The 19,299-nt window shown below is 35.2% G+C and overlaps 1 protein-coding gene across 1 annotated transcript in view; it reads left to right on the forward strand.

Annotated features, from left to right (window-relative positions):
* LOC107293132 (glutamate receptor ionotropic, kainate 2) overlaps positions 1-19,069 on the forward strand; it is a gene marked incomplete at its 5' end in the record, with an annotated part of 213,078 nt that extends 194,009 nt beyond the window's left edge. Inside the window, 2 exons of the mRNA XM_015822266.1 lie at positions 2,847-3,097; positions 18,905-19,069. Of these exons, the coding sequence (XP_015677752.1) occupies positions 2,847-3,097; positions 18,905-19,069 (416 nt within the window). The remainder of the gene's footprint in view (positions 1-2,846; positions 3,098-18,904) is intronic.
* Between the last annotated feature and the right edge of the window lie 230 nt (positions 19,070-19,299).

Below are 19,299 nucleotides of genomic sequence, written 5' to 3' on the forward strand. Positions count from 1 at the left end.
GCAGATCTCATCTGTCAAGGAACTCTGGCTGGTGGGGTCCAGGAGAAAAGCCTTTTCTACTATGGCCCTGGCCCTTTTGAATATCTCGCCCCCTAAGATGAGATTGTCTCCCATCCTTCCTTATTTTCCATAACAGCCTGAAAATCTGGCTCTGCCAGTTGGGTTGAGGCCCTGTTGGGAGAATTATATTATATTATATTATTTCATTATATTCTCCTCCCTCTCCATCTTTAGTTATAGCTTGTATTTATTTGTAATTTCAATGTGATTTTATATATTCATGGTTCATTTTAATGTTGTAAGCTGCCCAGAATTTCCTTGTCGTGAGGTGGGTGGCAAATCAATTTAATAAATAAATCCACATCCACACACACATATGTATGTATACACACACATACATACACATACACACACAAACATATACAGAAGATTAATTAAATATGTGCTCATCTTTCCTTCTGTCATATTATTTTTTATGTAGCCTCCAAGCTTTCTAAAAATAACTATAATATACCAACGTGTATCAAAACAGTATGCCTCAGGTCATTGTTAATGGTAGTGAATCCGTTTAGAAACAAAGTTAAGAAATGAGGCAAACTGTCCTCTGAAATATGGTAAGGACTTGTTTGTGGACCCTAGAGTGCCAAAATGATGGGTAGAGTATTTTGTGGAGCCTTTTTAATATTATTTGTGAAAGAGCAGTCCTGTCTCATTTAACATTTCAGGATTAAGTGGAACAATCTGAAATGCAAGTCTGATCTTGACAAATGTGAAGTGTTATCCAGTGGCAGGCTTATGTAATTATACATTTCTTGGTAGAATCTGAATTCTAAAGCTCTTATAGATCATTACATCCTATATCTTATCCAGTGCAAGAATCTAAATCATTTTCAACAAATCTAGCTCCAGTATGAAGACCTTTAGTGTGGCAAAGTACATTACTGCTCTAGATAGACTGCTCCAACCATTAACATCTGCTTCTGTCAGAAGGTTCGTCCTAATATTCAAGTTGAATCTCTTTTCTATTAATTTCAATTGATTGGTTTAATGTTAATATTCATTATTTTAATATTTTAATGTTTTATCTTATTGCATTTACTTGGTTATAAGCTGCCTAGAGTCCCCTCTTGGTGAGATGGCTGGCATATAAATTTAATAAATAATAAATGAAGACCCTATTCTTTGGGAAGTTAGTTCCTTTAAACATTCTTCATAGGATTTGGCTTCCTTCATCATCATGGTTACTTCTTGTGTGATGCAATAGCATCTTCTCCGTGTCCCTTTTAAAGTATCGTATTTAGAATGCTGTTACATTCTGACTTGCTTTTACTAATGCAGCCCAATATTTCATTGGTCTTCTAAGCTGCTGCCTATTTATATTCAGCTAGTGGTTTATTAGAATCTCTAAATCATGTGCAGTGCTGTCAAGCAGATCTTTTCAATCCTGTATCTATGCACATGATTTTTCTTACTTCAACACTGGACCTAAAAGTTATCACCATTGATTCTCATCTTTAACCCAGTGTTAAAGTTTTTACTTAGAATGGTGATTTTGTCCTCTATGATGTTAATCTCACAAATTTGTTCAATATTCCTTCCTCTCCTTCCCCTGGATTATTTAGAAAGGTGCTGAAAAGGCTGAAGTCTATCAGGTTCTATCTACAAGAAGTTTTAATATTTTGCCTGAAACATGGCAGGTATTGAAAGAAAAACAATATTAGAGTAGGATCAAGAGCATCTTTTAGGAAAGGAGATCTCCATTAATAATCAGCTCCCTTTTATTTGCCCTGCAGTTCAGGAAATATAGCTGAGTAAGATCTGGATGTCATCAAGATGATGTTTCTTTGTGGCAGTAAATCAGGAGTGGGCAACCATTGACCTACACATCCTAAATGGTATTACTGCTCCTTTGGTAGTGTTTGTGTGTGTGCGTGTGTGTGTGTGTGTGTGTGTGTGTGTAATCTAGCTTGCATTCTATTAACATAGAAACATGTGCAATACTATGTTATGCAGCAACAAACATGTTTGATACCAATGCAAGATAATTTCCCGTGTAACGCTAGACAGATTTACTCAAAGGTAAATCCCTATTTCCAGTAGGGGCTAAAAGCTACAAGCAGAAGTTATTTGCTTTACTCATACCAGCATAGTAAACCTCTACAGCACTGTTTCTCAACTTTGGCAACTTTAAGCACTGTGGGACTTCAATTCCCAGAATTCCCCAGCCAGCCATATTGGATCAATAGGCTCTTCTTCCACTGTTAACCAAGTAGATCAAGAATGTTTCTATAATATGATTCTAAAAATGAAGAGTCTTCTTTAACTGTGGATGCTGGTGGTGGCCAGGAAGCAGTGGCAATGAGGTCAAAGACAGACCTGAGTTGCATTCTCCAAAATAGCCTGTTTCCTTCAATTTCAGGGAGAGATAGTTTTCTGTTTCTACTGAGGAAGAACATTAAATTACCAGCCTAGTCATTTCCTACATATGGAAATAGAGCACTATCTCATCTTTCTAAATATTTCCTGCTGGATGCAAAGTACATTTCAGTATATCTTATGGTGGACTCAAACATAGAAAAGGAAAAACCACATCCTAAGGGCATTTCTTATATTAAAAATCACATGTGCAGATGGTCTGGCCTGCATTCTCCCTTGAAAAGCAGGAGAATGAGAAATGAAACTACAATGAGCTTTAGCATAAAATTCCTCCTTTCTTCCAAAATAGTCAGTTTCCTATCAGAGGAGACTTCCCGTGCCAATAGACACACTTTAGTGATGTTCTGCCAGGGACCATATTTGTAAGAACCTTCTTTAGTAATTTATGCTTTCCCTCTTCTATCCTGCAGGGTCTCCCTACAGAGACAAAATAACTATAGCCATTCTTCACTTGCAAGAGGAAGGCAAGCTGCACATGATGAAGGAGAAATGGTGGCGAGGAAACGGTTGTCCAGAAGAGGAAAGCAAAGATGCCAGTGCCCTAGGAGTACAAAACATTGGTGGCATCTTCATTGTTTTGGCAGCAGGATTGGTACTTTCCGTCTTTGTGGCAGTGGGGGAGTTTTTGTACAAATCCAAAAAAAATGCTCAGTTGGAGAAGGTAAATATTGCCCTTTTCACATTTAATTCTGCAATTATGGTCTAGTCAGAATCTCTTGGGCAACCAACCAAAAAGCCATTCTGATGTCTTTCATAGTTTTGCTCACATCATTAAAGTTCTTTTAGGGAATGAGCACTGCAATTTTCATCTTTACAACTTTTAATGTGCCGTCAATATTTTTAATTGTAGCCAGCTTTCAGGACAAGTGACTATTTCTCCTCTTATTCAAGCTTGAAAAAAGACACCTTTTTACTCCTGGAAGTTCACTGCAGTTAATTTTATGGATGAAGAAGAAAGTGAAATCTGTTAATTGGAAACAAAATTAACCTTCTACAGATAGAGCTGGGTATTAACTGAAACAACTTTCTATCAGTCCAAACTCAGAAGTCTAAAAAACAGCTTTCTCTATGTCCTTACTGGAAGGTGTTTACTCTTCAACATATGATGATAGCATCTGGAAAAGCATTAAGTCAATATATTAAGGATTTACTATTGATTATGATTTTATCATCTATAACTTGGACAGATTCCAATTTTAAAATATAAAATTTTGAACTTATTTGATACTGGATCAACAACTGGATGGCTGATTACTTTTCCAAAGAGACAAAAGCATCCATAGAAGTTTTGTTTCAGTACTTATCTGTATATATGTAATACGTAAAATGAGAAAACTTGTCTTTTATTTATATGGATTGCTATGAATATACATTTAAAAACAGGGAAAAATATGTTTTGCACAGCTGAGGAGCTTGTGACCTCCTTAAATGCCTATTTGGCATTACTATTATTAAAATGTACAGTAAATCCAGGAAAACATACATTAAAAACACACATAGAGTATATATTTCTTTTGCAGATGCTATGTTTAATAGTTCTCATAATTTTAACAGTTTGGGGACTTCTGAATTTGCACTTGTAGATTAATCATACTTGTACCACATTTATTTAGTATGCAGTTGTACGTAGTTCACTGATGTAAGTGTGTATAGGTCACTATCTAGTTTTTTCATTAGTAACACATATATTATTTTTTTCAAAGTTCTGTTAGAAGAAATATTGATATTAACTTTTTTTAAAAAATGGATGAGGTCACAAGTTCCTTATCAATTCTTTGAATATGTATGTGTTTCACTAAATTATAGTATGAGTGAAAATTTAGTTTTTCGCTAATTATGGGGGATGAATTTATTCTGTCAAGATAGTTTTGGAGTTTTTAGTAATTAAAATGAACTTTTCTTTTAGAAAATGGACTTCAATCATGAATGTATGCATCATAATGGCTTTATCCTTTTTAAGAACAATATGTCAGAAATGAGTGATTGTTTTGTATTCTTGGTCTGTAATTTTTTTATAAATACTATTTTTATTTATATATAAAATTTAAACATTTTATTGTGAGTTTTGTAATATAATTGAAGTTGCATTTAAGTGGCTTAGATGCAGCTTTAGTTGATATATAAGAATATGATGTGAACAGCATGACTTATCTTCCTAAGCACTGAATGAATATGCATATATATAAAATATGATTTTTACAATGATTTAATATTGCAGCTCAGTTCATATATTAAGCAATCTTGAATTGTTCAAACACTTCTGTAATATAGCACTGATCTTTTCTTTCATTTGTGGTACACAATGATCTAGATGTATGTGTTTCTTACATGGAGATATAATAGTGAGAGATTATGGCTGTGCATAGATTTTACCGTAAAACTGAGCTTTGGTTATAATAATCTGAATGAAAAAGAATAGAGAACATGGACATATGTGCCAAATCGAGTTCAAGGACTTACTAAGTGCTGTTTTTTCTCTTTGACTGATGATGATCACATCACAGCTTTAGATGACTATACACAGAAGCCTCGTTGAGTTAGAAACCCAGATGATGATGATAATGATGATGATGATATATAAGATTTACATTCCATCTCAAATAATCTAGAAGTGTTCATAATTATTGGGAGGTTGGCATTCTAAACATGTTCAGTTTAGTGCAGGTAGAAACTACTTGAGTTTTGAACATCACTGGAATGAAGGTGATGGAAGCACTACAAGCTAGTGCAAGTAGTAATTTCTGTCCCGTTCATGCCTAACATGAATTATGCCCTCCTGATTTTTAAAAACCCACATGACACATATTATTAAGACAACACAACATTTTTGGATCAGTTCAGAAAATGTGCCACAATGTGCATATGAGTGAAAACATACTACTTCTTTATAGCTTTTGTAAGTTGCTCTGTGTGTGTGTGTGTTAATGGAATTGGGAGCTGCTCTGGGCAGCTGTTTGAAAGATTTGCAATCATAATGTTATGTTTGTATCACCATGTACCATGAAACACATTCTTGGAATCAAATTTGAAGTGCTGCACAGCCTTACCATATAATGCTTCATTTTAGAGGCATGTTATACTGTATGCATTTTCATTTTCTTGTTTGATTTAAAAGCTATTTCTTAGCATATAGCCCAAACATGACAATGTATTGAGCTGATTCTCAGGCACTATGATGACTATTCTAAAAATGAATAGCCATTGCTTATTTTATTGATGAGGCTGCATGGCCATGCCAGTCTGTAGCAATATAATCAATCAAAAATATTGTGGCACTTTAAGGGCTATCAAGGAATGTTTGGCCCATAGTTTCATCAGATGTACAAATCAGACTATCTATTCAACTTCTTGCCGTATTGAACTCTATGAACAGGCACTTTGAAAGTGCCTGTGGGGAAGCAGACCCATGTGAATAAATTCTCAGTTTCTAAGTTAATGATTTCCTTATGGCAAAAGCAGGAATTGCATTCTCATGAAAAGAATCCCAGAAGTCAACAATCAGATTGATCATATCAACTACTTCTCATTTTTCTTTTTCTTTAAATAATTGAATTGACTACATTAAGCTGTTAGCTGCTGATCATTGAGCCGTTAGCATCTGATCTTGTCAATGCAGCCATTGCTAGGAAGTAGGTGTTTGCAACTTTTCTCCTTGATAACATTTATCATTTGAGTTGGGTATGATATGGTCAGAAGTATTTCTCATTTGATGACTTTGTCACTGCAGATGTTTGTGGGTATAATTCACTTTTTGGTGCTAAATCACAATTCCCGATGTCAAATGGATTTATGATGCTGTCTCTCACCTTTTCTTAGATCAGCAGAGGTCTTGAAGAATGGCAGAGTGTGCTGCTATTCTCTTTTCTAACGTGTGCTCCTGTTGTTATCACCACCATCACCTTAATTTAATAGTACTGTGGAAGAGTTTAGTTTGAAAATGATCATTACATCTGGTTTTCAGTCTGTTTAGCAAGTGAAAAATGATGTCCCATTGTCTGAAGGCCACACCATGTTACTTTTTGATTTGGTCCCATCTATATTTCAATTAAAAAAAAATCCCCCTTTGCCAAATAGTCATCAAAATCTATTGGTCTGCTTCTATCTGAGAACACATAGGTAGACACGATAATTTGTAAATGACCTTTATAACACTGAATATTCAGTTTAAAAGTATATTAATGGAACCTTTAGGAGCAAGAAGAAAAGAAACTCAGATATGCATGACAGAGAAAGAAAGAAAGAAAGAAAGAAAGAAAGAAAGAAAGAAAGAAAGAAAGAAAGAAAGAAAGAAAGAAAGAAAGAAAGAGAGACAAAGAAAGAGAGAGAGAGAGAGAGAGAGAGAGAGAGAGAGAGAGAGAAAGAAAGATTAGTGAAATATGAATTGATATATTGTTATTGTAATGAAATTCATCTACAAATGTATATTCTAGATTTTCTTAATCTAGGAAAGATTTCAAAACCATACAAACAGTGATTACCATCAATACGTATGATTTGTGTTGTGAAAGACAGTTTTCTTTGTACACCAAGAAATATATATTTACGGTAAATGCATTTTTTTAAAAGGCATATGTATCTTGATCAAAGTAAATTTGTTAAATAATACCATAATTCTAATATTGGTTGCCTGAAAAATTTCAGCAGTGTCTTATTTCTATGAAATCATCACAAAATAACCAGATCTAAAGCAATCAAATATTTGGGAGATTTACATTTATTTTTTTATTGCTGTTCTTTTTCTTTAAGCAGTTCTTGAATTAGAAAAGACCAAAGGAATCCTGGGCCATCTTCCATGCTGTTTTTGTAACTAGGTTACAATTTAGCAAAATTGGTAGTGGATGCACTTTGATTTCATTAAGACCTCTCTTTTTTTCCATAAATCAAATATGGATGAACAAATAAACAAATAAATCTGTATCTTATAAATAATATATATGTCTGAGAATGCTTTAGGACAAATATGCAACAATCAACATTTTTGTGTGGATTGAAAGTTAAAATTAATATAGAAACACAAAATACATACCTGATTTTTTTTAAAAAAAAATTGTTCACTCATTGTGTGGTTAATAGTCATGTTTTCTGATATGCAGTATCTTAGTGAATACAAGTGAATGTGTGTGCATGTATATGTGTGTGTGTGTGTGTGTGTGTGTGTGTATATATATATATATATATAGTACGTCTATACCTATACATGCATACAAAAATAGAAAATACAAAGATGCTTAATGGTTTTTGGTTTTGTTTTAGATGTTTTATGTGCTCAAATCATTTTTTGACTTTGGAAACTGTCTGAACTAATCCCTGAAGTTTTCTTGGCAAGGCTTTTCAGAAGTGGTTTCCCCTTGCTTCTTCCCTAGGGCTGAGAGAGTCACTGGCCCAAGGTCTCCTAGCAGGCTTAGTGCCTAAGATGGGACTAGAACTCACAGTCTTCTGGCTTCTAGCCACTTAACCACTACACCAAACTGACTCTCCTGTAAATTTATTAGCTTTATTTTAAATTATGTTCTCTTAGACCAGACATGTCAAACTCGCGACGTCACGTGATGTCGTGCAACGTATCGGGACGGTTTTGCCATTGCCGGCAATGGGGTGGGCGCGGCTTCCAGATGACGCAACCGGCCAGCAGTTTGACATCCCTGTCTTAGACAATTATATTGTCTAATTAGCATAATTATAATTAGCATATTTTTTACTAAGCTACAGGTAGCTTAATTCTGATGCTTACTTCCTTATACAACCTTCAAATATTATATTATATTAAGTTTTAAGAACTGACTATTCCTTATTAACCTAAAAATAGATCTCAGCTGAGGCAACGCTGCTTTGAAGTTTTAGTATAAGAAATGAGTAAAAAATATAGCCATGGAACTTATCAAACATCAAAGGAAAATGTCTAAGTTGGTCTTTCTGATTTTTAACCTATAGTCAAAATACTACATTGGATCCTCTTGGCTTGCATTGGAGCCAGGGAGCACACACTTGAAAGCTACTTCAAATTCAAGTCGATATTTTAAAATATTTGCGTCCTTGTTTCAATTTTTAAATCTACCATTCCATTCTTGCCTTATTATTTATAATTCAAAGACACACCGTTATGTTATCTATTTGGGAAGCATATATATTAACTACACATTTGTTTTTTTGAGATAAGTGCAGAACAATTTTTATTTTTAATTGCTTCCATTAGCAAATGACTCAGTCCGTGCCTGTAACTTTATGCTGGCACTTTGCAGACATTCACTAAGCATATTCAGAAACTAAAGTTGCATTAAACAATTACCCATCTGTTTACAGCTGATGTAGATGATTTGCTGTGGTTAAGCTACTCTAGTCATGTATATGAAACAAATGCTTTACTTAAATCACAGATAGTGCTTTGAAGTTTGAAGATGCTGGTTAGAGCAGTAGTCAAGATGGCAAATAGCTCTTTGACAGTCAAATTAATTCACAGAAATAATAGGAAAATATCAGGGTAGTATAAACCAGCTTTCCCCCCCCCCCACCTTTTGGACACCAGGGACTGGTTCCGAGGAAAGAGATTTTTCCATGGACTGGAGGAGGCGTGGTTTCGCATGCTGCCTGAATCCCATGGATGGGTCTTCGCTTGTTTGCATGGCCCAGTTTCTGGCATGCCGTGGCCCAGTGCCGGTCCACGGACCGGGGGTTGGGGACCACTGGTATAAACTATTATAAAGTCCTCTTAAATTCTACAAAGGAAGACCAGGCTAAAACTATGATATAATATTAATGTGAAATACAAAAGCACTTTGTATAATTTACCAGCCTTGAAAAATTAAAAAAAATAACTTAAATTTTTTTCACAGTAAAAACAATGCATTTGGACAGTCTGAAATGCATCTTCTACTTTAATGACAATTATAAAAGTTGGACATTTTTCTTGTGTGAGATTCAGATTCAACCCAAGACCTTTTTCTGTCTTCAAATGACCATTATATCACTTGATGATGTATTCATGATTTATTTCTCCATTCTTTATCATTGCAAAGGATCCTGAACCTAATCCAGGAAAAATGAATGGAGGCATAGCTATGGCTACCAATCTTTATTATTAATTTATTTTATCATTTATTTATTAAACAAATTTATATTGCTACCCAACTATGCATAAATGATGCTGGATGGCTCACATTTTTTTAAAAATTCCATCATATAATAAAAATCCATAAAACCTCACCCTGCAATCAACTTAGCCACTTTATTGGCTCTGTTTCCACTTGTGGTCCCCAGGCCCACTGACAAAACCACATCTTTAGGGGTCTTTCAGAAAAGCAGCAAATTGGGGGAGGCAACCATACCTTAGAGGGAATGATGTTCCATAAAGAAGAGTCCACTATGAAAAGGCCCCTTTTTATGCTATCACCAGATAACAATCCCTAATTAATAGGACCTGTAAACAAATATGTCTTCCCATCCTGGTGGGCTGGATAGATGTAATAGGGAAGAGGCACCAAGCTTTTTCCTATTTCTCTTTATGGGTTGCCACGTTTTGCAGCCCAAGTGCTGTAGTTCTAATATAGCATACTCCTTTATGAGTTGCTACCCACTGCTCTCCAGGATCTGTAACTTACTATCAGGCTTACACTGTTTGATAGTAAAGCTGGTCCTGTGTGCTACATAGATATGGATTGATTGATTGATATCTATTTTAGACTTGGCCAGATAGTAACTTAAACCTTGGTCCCGTTATCATACATACATAATGTATCATACCTACATACTTTATATATACATCATTATACATGCATCATACATACATTATCATTATCATAGTCTTGGGTAAAAAAAAGACTATACTATTTTAATATGTATTCAGTTTGAGAATACAAACTGGATTTGCCAGTCTGCTCAGAAACTCGAGACTGCATCTTGCATCTAGTTTTTTCTTCCAGTATAGAAACAATTTGTGCACAAAACCCAAACAGTTAATTCTTTTGGAGCATTTGTGAATTTAATTTATGAAAGAACATTCCTTAAAACAAAGCCATAACTTTTTACAGGTAGGTACATATACCCAAATCTTTTATATGAAAATAGCAACAGTCTAAATAACTTTTTGTATTTTTTAATCCTTGACTTTTTTTAAAAAAATTCTTGGTTATATGAGAACAATATTTCTTAAAATGCCAACTGACCTGAGTTCTAATAAAAGTATTTGGGGCCAGTGCAATGTTTTTGAATGTTTGATAAAGCAATCCAACCCACCCAAGGACTCCAGCAACACTGTTTCTAAGAAATCTGAAATCAAATGGGGTGTGGGTGTGTGTGGAGGGGAACCAGAGTCTTTTCTTAAAACACTAGCCTGACGGATGAGGTAAAACTTTTCCCCTGTTGGAAAAACAGGCTTATTGCACTGTGAAAGTCAATCTGTTTATCATAGCACTACAGATGACAATGTATAAGGCAGTTCCGGGTTAGGATACTGACTAGCACATATAACTGTTTTCTGCACTTTGTTCCTTGATAAAGTGTTGTTTGTTATCAAGTATCTGAGAAGGATCTGCACGGAAGATACAGAAGAATGAAAGTCATACTGTATGTTATAGGCAGGCCCTTTGTCTTCCTCTTTCTAAGTGTTAGATATCACACTCCTGCTTCTTACAGTGTTCTAAAAGCAAGAATATAGAAATTCTATGTTTGAAGAAACAATGACACATTTCATGAAACATTCCCTTAGTAGACATGGAAAAAGACCATCAAGAATAGATTCATAGTTTTTTGTCCAAATTGGGCACTTCAGTTTAGCAATTTACAATCACAATGTTCTTTCCTAATACATGAAGTAAATTAATACATTTTTACTGTGTAGGAGTTCATGACTGTGGTTAAAGATATAGTCTCTCTCTCCTTTCACATCCATTGTACAAATAGATTCATAGATTCAAAATCACGTTGAGTTAATCGAGCATCGAAGATGTTCATGCATTGTGAAGTCTTGTTCATAAGTTATCTTTTCCAAGAACTTTTTTTTACTAGTTTCAGAATATTACAGGTAACTATCTTCATATATAGTCTACAATATATTCCACAGTTTCATATGTTTCTTGAAATCCCTCTCTAATAATTGCCTAAGTTAGCATTGCGATGGAGTCAGTTGCATGATAGCAAACAGTTAGCAATTCAAATCTTAAAGTATACAGTAGTTTAAAATGTGCAAATATAGCTCATTTTTTCTTAAGTTTCTGGTTCAATTGAGAGTAGTCCAGTTCCACAGAATATGGACTATAGAGTGAGTTGACATCTTTTTCATAAATGTATGCTTTTAAATAGAAAATCAATTATTTTATCATGATTCTGGCATTACCAAAGCTTCCAGTGCAGGTATCTTGCTGTGTTTTTAGAATGGTCCTATTATAATCCTTATGGAATGGGAATGGCCTCTTACAGAATGGGAACTGCCTCTTGCAAGAAAATACAGTGTCTTATATTCAGAAATCATACAAACTAGGAAGAACTCCTGGAATTACTGTCTTACTGCACTCCTTCTGCCCACTTCACTTAAACAAAACTTTACTGCAGAACCTACAGAAAAATAGGATGAATTTCATAATAATCACATCATCTTTTATGTGTCCAGTCTCTGTACATCTATTGCCCTTCCTGTATGGCCCTAAGAAGTATTAGTGTCTTCACTAGTTTGCTTTGACAAATAGGAAAAAAAAAGTGGGCTGTGTATCTTCTACCTCTTGATACACCACAGCCCAAACTGTTTCATTATCTTCCCCCAGTGGCCTCATATACATGTTGAAAAGAAGGATGACAGAATGAAACCTTGTGGAATTCCGCATGAAAGAGAGCCCACGAGGCAGATCAGCAATTGCCCAATATCATCCTCTGAGATCTCTCTGAGAGGGAAGAATGGAACCACACAAGTGCAGTCCCATCAACCCCAACCTAGATCCACAGGTGAGTCAGCAAAACTCAAAGGTCTTCACTTCAGTTGATCATTAGTAATTACCCATCACTGACAAACCTTTGTTCATTAGTTAGTAGCAACCTAATGTTGGCATTAGATAAGACTTCACCTAGCCCAGAACATTCTTGCCATAATTGTCCTCCTCACAGAATATACTCTTGGTAAAAGAAAGGTAAAGATTAGAAATCGACAAACCTGACAGTTCGCATTAACAAATATCTTGGTCTTATTTTACTACCTTCCAGTTAAAAGTATATAACATTCTATTTTCTTCAGGAGAAAATTGTGGCTAGTTCTAGCAGGAAGAACCTTCTATTACTGCACAAACCAGTGATGGACTGGTAGAATAATTCAAATTTATAAATAGGAAAGCTTCTAGAAACTAATCAGGGGAAAAAAAATCTCCCTTTCAATCTTCTTAGAAAGAATCTCTGCAGTTTCTAAGACTGCCAGTCATCCACAGGCTTAAAATCTTGTACTACCTTAAAGAAGAATCTTTTTTAATTTTATTCTTGGCAAATTCTGGATCTGGAGACTAATTAATCTCTTGGGTTATTTGATAAACAAGTGAAGGAAAAGCAATTTGTGCCATTGACCCTCAAACTGAATGGTTAATTATGATAGTGTTAAAATAGAAAATGATGCCTCCATTTGTTTTTAAAATTTGTGAATTATAAGATGTGAGCTAACTGGGTTTACTGTTTTGCTTCTCAGATTTACTATTTCAATAATTTCAAGATAAATTGGTTGTTAAATATTGCCATAAATAATGGAGATCAGAACTCTCAAATCGTCTAAAAAAAATCAGTGGTCATTTAGACAACGTGCATCATCTGATATCAATTTAAAATAGAAATACGGTTGATACACATGATTAACAATGCTCTAATGTTACACATAAAGCAAAATAAATATTGGAAACAATTCTTAATTTCTTACAATGCATTATTCATTTTAACAATTTAGCAATATATATATATTTACATTTATCTGGTTTGGGGAGCTCACATTTCTTACTTGGATTTAATGATCTGGACTGTCAACTAACATCCTCATTATCTGATATTCTTGGAGAAATGGTGATCAGAAACTTAGGAAAAAAAAGTAAGGAAAATCTGGCAACTTTCAAAACAAACAAACAAACATAAAAAGCACTTTGATGCAGATGATGGTAGAACACTGACCCATCATATCAGGTATAAACGGAAAAGTTTTTTTTTAACAAGATTTCAAATACCATCTGTCATGCAAAGCTGGAAGTAATACATTTCTGAGTAAAGCTTGTAGATTCCTACTAAATTTTGACTGTCAAGTTTATATGCACTTCCTTGAAGTAAAGAGATTAGTGTTAAGCAGTGCTTTTTTTCTAAAAAAAAAAAAAAAGGTGCCGGAACTCACACACGTCATACAACCCACCTTGCCTACCCTACAAGGTTCCATCCCAAAAAGGTGCTGGAACTCCGCTCTGGGTGTTCTATGAGAAAAAAAGCCCTGGTGTTAAGCAGGGCAAAAAAATTGGAATATTTTTGTTTAAGAAAACTAGAAGGGAAACAATGGCAGACCTGTCCAAAATTTAAAACAAGAAGAAAGAGAAGTTACAATATAGGTATTCTTTCTCTTCTCCAAAATTATTTTTATGTATATCAAATAGTTACGCAACATGTTGTCTTTCTGTCAATATAAATGAGCCAATAAAGTAGCTCTTGGAGAATATAAGTGATTTGATATATACATAAGAATAGGCCTATATGTATTTAATTACTCTCAGTTACTGAATCTCAAATTTGTTTGCTGTTATTTACTTGAAAAGAGCTGCTGAGTGAACTACAGATTTATGTACATCAGATACAGATACCAGAGATCTGTTTGATGGATTTCTATGATCTATTATTATGTGTGTGGAGATACTTGATATTGCAGAGAACTGGAAAACCAATGGTGTTACCAAAGATGAGTGGCACCTAGCAAGATGTCTCCAGCAGGCCTAGTTCCTCCTGGAAAGGACCATGGAGTTGTTAGGAATGAGAGAAAGAGAATATTAAAGAAGTTTGCAATAGCTAATAAATACAAAACTATCCTCCTATTTTTTAAAATCTTTAATCAGTCAAATAATATTATAGAATATTTAGATTCTATTGTATGATAATTACTGCACTTCCATATTGTAAAATGAACACCGCAGATAATTTATGCTACACATAGATATCTTTGCATAGTTTGAGCAAGAAAACATTTAATAATGACAAAACATTTATTTATTAAATTTATATGTTGCCCATCTCACTTAGAGGTGATGCTAGGCCAGGCATGTCAAACTCGCAATGTCACATGACGTCGCACGATGTATCATGACTTTTTCCCCATTGCCGGCAATGGGGTGGGCGTGGTTTTGGCAGGACGCATTCAGCCTGTGGGCCAGCAATTTGACATGCCCGCTCTAGGCAGTTTACAAACAAGTAGAATAAAAGAATAACAAAGTTGGAAGGAACAATGGAGGTCTTCCAGTCCAATTCTCTGCTTAGGCAAGACACCGTATACCATTTCAGAGAAATGGTTGTCTAATCTCTTCTTAAAAACTTCCAGTATTGCAGCATCCACAACTTCTGGAGGCAAGTCATTCCACTTTTCATTAATTGTTCTAACTATCAGACAATTTCTCCTTAGTTCTAGGTTGCTTCTCTCCTTGATTAGTTTCCATCTATTGCTTCCAGTCCTGCCTTCAGGTGCTTTGGAGAATAGATTGATCCCCTCTTCCTTGTGGCAGTCCCTTAGATATTGGAACACTGCTATCATGTCACCCCAAGTCCTTCTTTTCATTTAGCTAAAATAGGTAAGTCATTACAATTGACTTAAAATTAACAAAGATGGCAAAGAAGGGAGCAAGATACACATGGGGTGGGTGTGGAGTCTTATCTCAGTTCTTTAACCACTTCCAGATCAAACAAGATGTTCCAGAGGGTAGGAGTAGAAAATGTACTTCTCCTGTCAGCCAGTATTCCTTGACTGACAGGGTCTGCAACATGCCCCTTCTGCTGGTGCAGGGGAAAAGGTGCGCCAATGCCATTGGGGTGAGATAGTTCCTTGGATAACATGACTCCATGCCATAAAGGGGTTTTTAAAGATAATAACCAATACCTTGAATTGGACCTGGAAGCAAAGCAGCAACCAGTGCAGCTTGCACAATGGTGCTATAACTTGAGTTACCCTAGGAGCCTCAAGAAATGTCCACGTCTTTGTATTCTGTGCCAGCTGTAGCTTCCAAATACATTTCAGCTTTTGCATTTTTTAATCCCGTTCCTCCTTTTGGGAGGTTGGGTGGCTAGGTGGATAGAATTTAACAAAGCAAAAAGAAGGTGCCAAACACATGAATAACTTCATGAATATCATTCAGATGTGTGAGTTAACAACTTTCTGGATAGAGCTCCCTTTAGATAGAGATCTTCCATTTCTTCTTTCTTAGGATCATATTAAATAATTTCCTAATTCTTGATCTCCTGTGTCACCATGTATATAGATCCAAGTAGGGAGAGAGTTTCAGAAATGAATCCAAGAAGCAGTTCTGGGAGTAAAGACAGTTTCAGATTTTCCTTCTCTGTTGTTTTCCCAGTCTAATATATCTTCCCACGTTGTTATTGTCCTGCTGAAGAAGTATCCATTCATCTATCTAATCATCAGTCTCTCTGTCATATAATCTATCCATACAAAAGGAAAATGGGATGGGGAAACACTGAAGAGTTTTTATATTTACAACACATTGAGTCACACCTGGCTACTTTGGACAAAAAAAAAAAAAAAACCAAGTGGGAAACTTGTAATTCTGTAAGCCCTTTTGCTCTGAAGAGTGGCAAAACCTTCATTTTATGCATGGGGTTTCCCTGATAGATCACACCATTCTTCGGGGATAGCTTATCAATATATATATTCACTGTATTTGAAAGAAAGTCTGAAGTTAAATAAAAAAAAGACTCTGATTTGACATTTGGATTTGAGCAAAACTTTGCAAATGGGAAAAAAGTCTATACAATCTGTATGTAACTTTCCAACTCATAATATATACTAAACTTGTCTTCATGTACCTCTGCTGGATATTGCTACTTCCTTGAATACAATAGTAACAAGAAGTAGTGGTCCCAATGTAAAATGGTGTCTCTCTCTCTCATGTGTGGGGAGAAGGAGAGAGGGAGAGAGAGCACAACAGCTGCATAGTTGTTTGTATTGGGTTACAATTTCATCATTGTAACAATTATGATATGAGATTTGATGGTCAGAGGAGACTGTTCTGTATCTTACATTAATCAGGCACTAATGAATTTTGGTTTGGGGAAAACAGTGCAAAGTATAGAGGACTGGATGCTAAAACAGCAGAAATATCTGCAGAAAAAAATAGCACACCTTGTGATCATAGAACTCCTTGGATTTGATTTGAAATGGTACTTTTAGTTACAAGCCCATATCTGTGCAAGTGTGGATATAAGTACAAAAACTACTATTCCAACAATAAACAATGTATGAAGATATATTTTCAAATGTTGGCTTTTTATCCTCTTGGGTTTACTAGAATTCAGCCAAAATGATCAAATCATCAGAAGTAACAAATCTGTTACAAGTGCTATACACTTACTTCTGTTGAAACAAGATGGAAACACTGAAACCTGACAAAAATGAAGACACATTGACAGTTTTTTTTTTCTTTTTCTGATGACCTGCTGTTAACCATACAAAACCAGAGTCTGCTTCATGGTAACTTTGGTAGTAGATATAGTCTATACTACCTCAATTATGCATCTCCCTGTGGTTTTTAAAGTGATTTGTCTTATTAAACTGGATTGAAAAAAAACAAAAGCACAGGACTATCCTGAGCTTTACAATGTACTTCAAGGATGAGCATCAAACAATGCATTGAAAGCTTTTTGGTTTTTTGCAAAAGCTCTTTTGTTTGCAAATTCTTTATTGTGGACAAAGCATCTGGAATTCCTATGGCATTGTACACTTACATTACTGACAGGATTAAGCAGAGCAAGAGGATACAGTTTCATTTCTTTTGATTTGCAATGCAGGGGAATAATTTAGGTATGAATTGTTTCTGGTTATATTCCAAAAGTGTTTTAAGTAGTGCACACCTAAACGTGTGCTGAGCATATTTCTCTCAAGCCATTTGGTTTCCAGTTTCCTTGTCAGAAGTTGGGAATGGCGATAAAGTCCCTGTTGTCTATAGAGATTCTCAGTCATCCAGGTCATGGTTGTCACAAAGGTGCTTTTTCAAAAGGCAATTGGACTACGTTTTTTTCCCTGAGGAAGAGGATGTTTCACTTCTCATCCAAGAAGTGATGAAGCTTTTTGGAGGAGAAGTGAAACATCTTCCTCAAGGAAAAAACAGCCCAGCTGCCTTTTGAAAAAGCACCTTTGAGACAAGGTCCCTGTTGATTTTAGATGTAATGAAGGGTCCTTAAAATGTTCTCTGAAACATCTGCAGGAAAACAACCAAGCTCAGAGAGCACCAAGGACCCTTTTCAAACCTGAACTACAAATATTCTCCTTTATTGATCTAGGTGTAATTTTTACATGAGTGAGCAATTGCTGAATTCCAGGGTATATACCAAAGAAAACTAAATATTTTAAAACAGATGAATGCAATATTAAAAAAAAAAATCTTCCATTTTGTCATTATTTTAACTTTCCTGGGGTGTAGCTTTCAACTTTTTGATCTCTTTTCTTGGCATCTGATTTTTCAGTACTATTATAAATTTAACTTAGCATCATTTAACACAAAAGTAATATTTAAATTAAACATTTATTCGGAATAAATATGCATTATTTTGAAAAGTCAGAATGTTGTGATCTGAAGAACTTTGCTAGCAGCCACTAATGAAAAGAGGTGTTTGAATGTACATTTATCATGAGAATACCTGTGAACGTATATGTTCATTAGCTGATGCCTTTTGGAATATCCATTGAAGGCTTCCATTTGTACAACAGTAATCTTTGTTGCAGGGGGTTTCAGCAGGATGCAAAAGAGGATCTTTTCATTTCAGCTACATCACCTTCCATGTGTGCAATTATCAGCTGTGACTCATCCAATCATCACCTCATTAAATCACCATGTAATATAAATGGGATCAACTCTTTATATGTAATGTACATCATTAGAACCTACCCAGAAAATAAAATGTTTTCAAAAAGCCGAAACAGCTTGATGGCAGTTAACCATACAAGATGCATATTTAAAATATAACAATGTTGTTAGGAGATTTTGGCAGAAGCACAATGTATATTTAAGGGTTAGCAGGACTGAGCAAGCAGAAGCTTTATAGTTCCAGGTGAGAAATGACTCAAAATTTGGACCTGGGAGCAGATGTTTATCAATCTTTTCACATACTTGGTTGGCCTAAGCTTCAGCTAGAAATTGAAAACAAATGACTTGATTAATATCAAATGATGAATTAATCTATGTGGTACTGTAACGACACAATAATAATTTTATGATTTTCTATTTTCTTCTTTTCATTTTTCCCCACACATCTCCTATAGAGGTCCTTTTGTAGTGCCATGGTAGAGGAGCTGAGAATGTCCTTGAAATGTCAGCGTCGGTTAAAACACAAACCACAGGCTCCTGTAATTGTGAAGACAGAAGAAGTTATCAACATGCACACATTTAATGACAGAAGGTTGCCAGGAAAAGAAACTATGGCATAGAGCTGGGAGACCACCCAACCCCAAGCACAAACTGTTTTTTTTTCCCTTTCCTTTCCTTTTTCCCCCCAAAACCAACGTTTGCGAGAATGTTTCCTGTGGAAATATGCAACCTGTGCAAAATAAAATGAGTTACCTCATGCCGCTGTGTCTATGAACTAGAGACTCTGAGATCTAAGCAGTTGCAAAGGCCAGACTCGAATCACAAGCATCGCAGAGCAACCATATTTGTC

This window comes from Protobothrops mucrosquamatus, unplaced genomic scaffold, assembly GCF_001527695.2.
Source record: "Protobothrops mucrosquamatus isolate PMUCROS unplaced genomic scaffold, P.Mucros_1.0 scaffold1513, whole genome shotgun sequence".
Taxonomy (NCBI): Eukaryota; Metazoa; Chordata; class Lepidosauria; order Squamata; family Viperidae; genus Protobothrops; species Protobothrops mucrosquamatus.